At 38.8% G+C, this 2816-nt stretch overlaps 1 protein-coding gene across 1 annotated transcript; it reads right to left on the bottom strand.

Annotated features, from left to right (window-relative positions):
• Positions 1-1794: 1794 nt before the first annotated feature.
• LOC145111905 (uncharacterized) lies at positions 1795-2535 on the bottom strand. The gene has a single exon (XM_079048140.1). The coding sequence runs from the start codon at positions 2533-2535 to the stop codon at positions 1795-1797; it is 741 nt and encodes a 246-aa protein (XP_078904266.1).
• Positions 2536-2816: the final 281 nt, after the last annotated feature.

Raw genomic sequence — 2816 nt, 5'->3', positions numbered from 1 at the left:
CTTTTTATGGATTTGTAGGTATATTGCTAGTTTTTTTCCTTTCACTACATATGATCCATTAAAATGATTAGTTAATAATAAGGAATCAACAAATACCTGAAGATCCTTGATTTGAAGATCATTGGTCAGCTATAATCCCATGATTAATGCTTCGTATTTAGCCTCGTTATTAGTCGCATCGAATTCACAACTAACTGTGTGGGGGTATGATGTCCCCCTGTGGCGATTTTAGTATGATCCCTAGGCATGTTCCTCTAAATTTTGAGGATCCATTAATGAATAGTGTCCATGTTCCCATGCTTTCTTCTTTTTGGAGTTCTTTACTCTGCAACTCTGCTTCTAGTTGTAGATCATCACTGAAATCAGCCACAAAGTCTGCTAGTGCTTGAGACTTTATAGCGGATCTTGGTTCGTAATGTATATCGTATGTGCTTAGTTTTACGGACCACTTTGCCATCCTACCTGACATCTCTGGTTTTCGCGGTTCTCACATGTATAGTGTGTGTTTCAAAAAAGTGTTTTAATTTTGTGGAAGTAGTTACTAATGCAAGTATTAGTTTTTCAAGATGGGAATACCTAGTCTCGGGATCCAGGAGACTTTTACTTACATAGTATATGAGATGTTGGCCTCCATTGAGGTCCTTGGCTAAGACTGCACTTATAGCGATACAGGATACTGAAAGGTATAGGAAGAGTGGTTCCCGTCTAGTGGTTTCACTAGCAAGGGTGGAGAACTTAGATAATTTTTAAGTTCTTGAAAAACATCTTCGTGCTCTTTAGTCCACCAAAACCATTTGTTCTTTTTCAGGATATCATAGAAAGGCTTTCATCTTTCTGGGGATCTTGAGATGAACCTGTTAAGTGCTGCTATACTTCCTGTTAGTCTATGATATCTTTTGTCGATGAAGGAAATCTTAAAGCGATGATGTATTTTATTTTCTATGGACTTGATTCTTTCCTCTTTTAGTCACCATGTATCCAAGGAACTTGCCTGACCTTATTCTAATGTGACACTTGGAAGGGTTCAACTTCATGTTATATTCGTCCAGTATTTTGAAGGCGTCTTCAAGATCCTTGAGGTGATCCTCAACTTTCTTTGATTTCACCACCATGTCATCAATGTAGACTTCCATGGTGTCCCCTAGTTTAGGTTTGAACATCCGGTTAACTAACCTTTGGTAATGAATGCGGTATCCTCTTGGACAGATGGTTCCATTTGGATTTTTTGGAATCCCGTTGATGCATCCATAAACATTAGCAGTTCATGGCCAGGTGTAGCATCTATCACGGAGTCTACGTGTGGTAAAGGGAAAGGATCCTTTAGACAAGCCTTTTTAAGATCCGTATAATCCATTTACCATTCTTCTTTTGTACTACGACCATGTTGGATAGCCATTTTGGGAACTTGACTTACTTGATCATCCCTATCTTGAGGAGCTTTTCTACTTCTTCTTGGATGATCCGGTTTCTTTAGGGTGAAAATTTTCTTCTCTTTTGGTGTATTGGTCTGATAGAAGCATCAATGTTAAGTTTATGAGTTATGATATTCTTGTCGATAACTGTCATATCCTCATGGTTCCATGCGAATGTTTTGCTTCTATCTTTCAGGAACTTTATTAATTTCTGTTTGATTTGTTCTGGCATTGAGGATCCTATGTGTATTTTGGCTTCAGGATCCTCGAGGTTCAGGGGCACTTCTTTCACATCCTGCTCTTTTGCCTCCAACATACCTCATCCCCCATGCTTTAATTGCTATGTTTTTTTTTATTTTGTTGAGGATTTCACCGAAGCCTTTTAGCATTGCTTGGATTCTGGTTGATCAACTGTGAACTTCACTGTCCCCCATGGAGTGGGCTTTTTTACACATTGATGGTATGTTGAGGGGACAACCATTATATCGTGGATCCATGGTCCACCTAATATAACATTATAGAAGGACAATGTATCGATTACACAAAAGCGTTTCATAGAGTTTACCCCCTCTATGTAAACAGGTAGCTTTATTTTGACGACGGTATTTTTTGCTTCGCCACTGAATCTGACTAGCACCAAGGATCTTTTGACTATTTCTCCTTCACGGATGTTCAACCTCTTCAAAGCGTCCAAAAGTATGATGTTTACTGAGGATCCTCCGTCCACAAGGATCCTTCTGAAAAACTGATTGATGATGTAAAGAGTGATCACCAATCCATCGTGATGAGGATCCTGGACGTCTATTTTATATGTTTCGTCAAAGGTGATTTCATTCTCATTTGTGATCAATGTGTTTTTCTGTAGCCTTTCTTCTTTCTCCGTCTTCGATACTTTAGCGTGACTTTTTGCTGCCGAATAAGTGGTGCCACAAATGTCAGATGCTCCAAAAATTACATTGATTAACTTAGCATCCGCAGGAGGGGATCCTGGTTTTTCTAGGATCTTATGAGGATCCTGATCCTTTTCTTTGGATATTTCCTTTCTTCTTCCGACGATCTCCTTGAGGTATTCGTTGCTGAGTAGGTAACTAATCTTTTTTCTTAGGGCTATGCAATCTTCCATAATGTGACCAAAGTCCTAATGTTATGCACACCATTTGGACTTTTCTTTCTAGGTTGTGGAATTTTCTCACTTTCTTGTTCATCTCGCTTTGACTCCAAGATCCTGCATGGCAAATATTAGATATGAAACATCCATAGAAAAATAGTATTCAGTGATCTTAGGAATTTCTTTTTCATCCCCTTCATCTTCAAGGGCATTAACCCTATGATGATCGGGTCTGGAATAAATTTTAGATTTGTAAGATCTATGGGTCGGGGATTCGACCTTCTTATTAGGGTTAT

The sequence above is a fragment of the Lactuca virosa genome, chromosome 5, assembly GCF_052849685.1.
Source record: "Lactuca virosa cultivar CGN04683 chromosome 5, Lactuca_virosa_CGN04683_v6, whole genome shotgun sequence".
NCBI lineage: Eukaryota > Viridiplantae > Streptophyta > Magnoliopsida > Asterales > Asteraceae > Lactuca > Lactuca virosa.
Note: the sequence above shows the minus strand (reverse complement) of the source record. Positions and strands in the feature narration are given on the sequence as shown.

Bases quoted from the DNA above. Each gene is read 5' to 3' on its own strand.
- LOC145111905 (XM_079048140.1), bottom strand. From the start codon at position 2,535: ATGGAAGATTGCATAGCCCTAAGAAAAAAGATTAGTTACCTACTCAGC.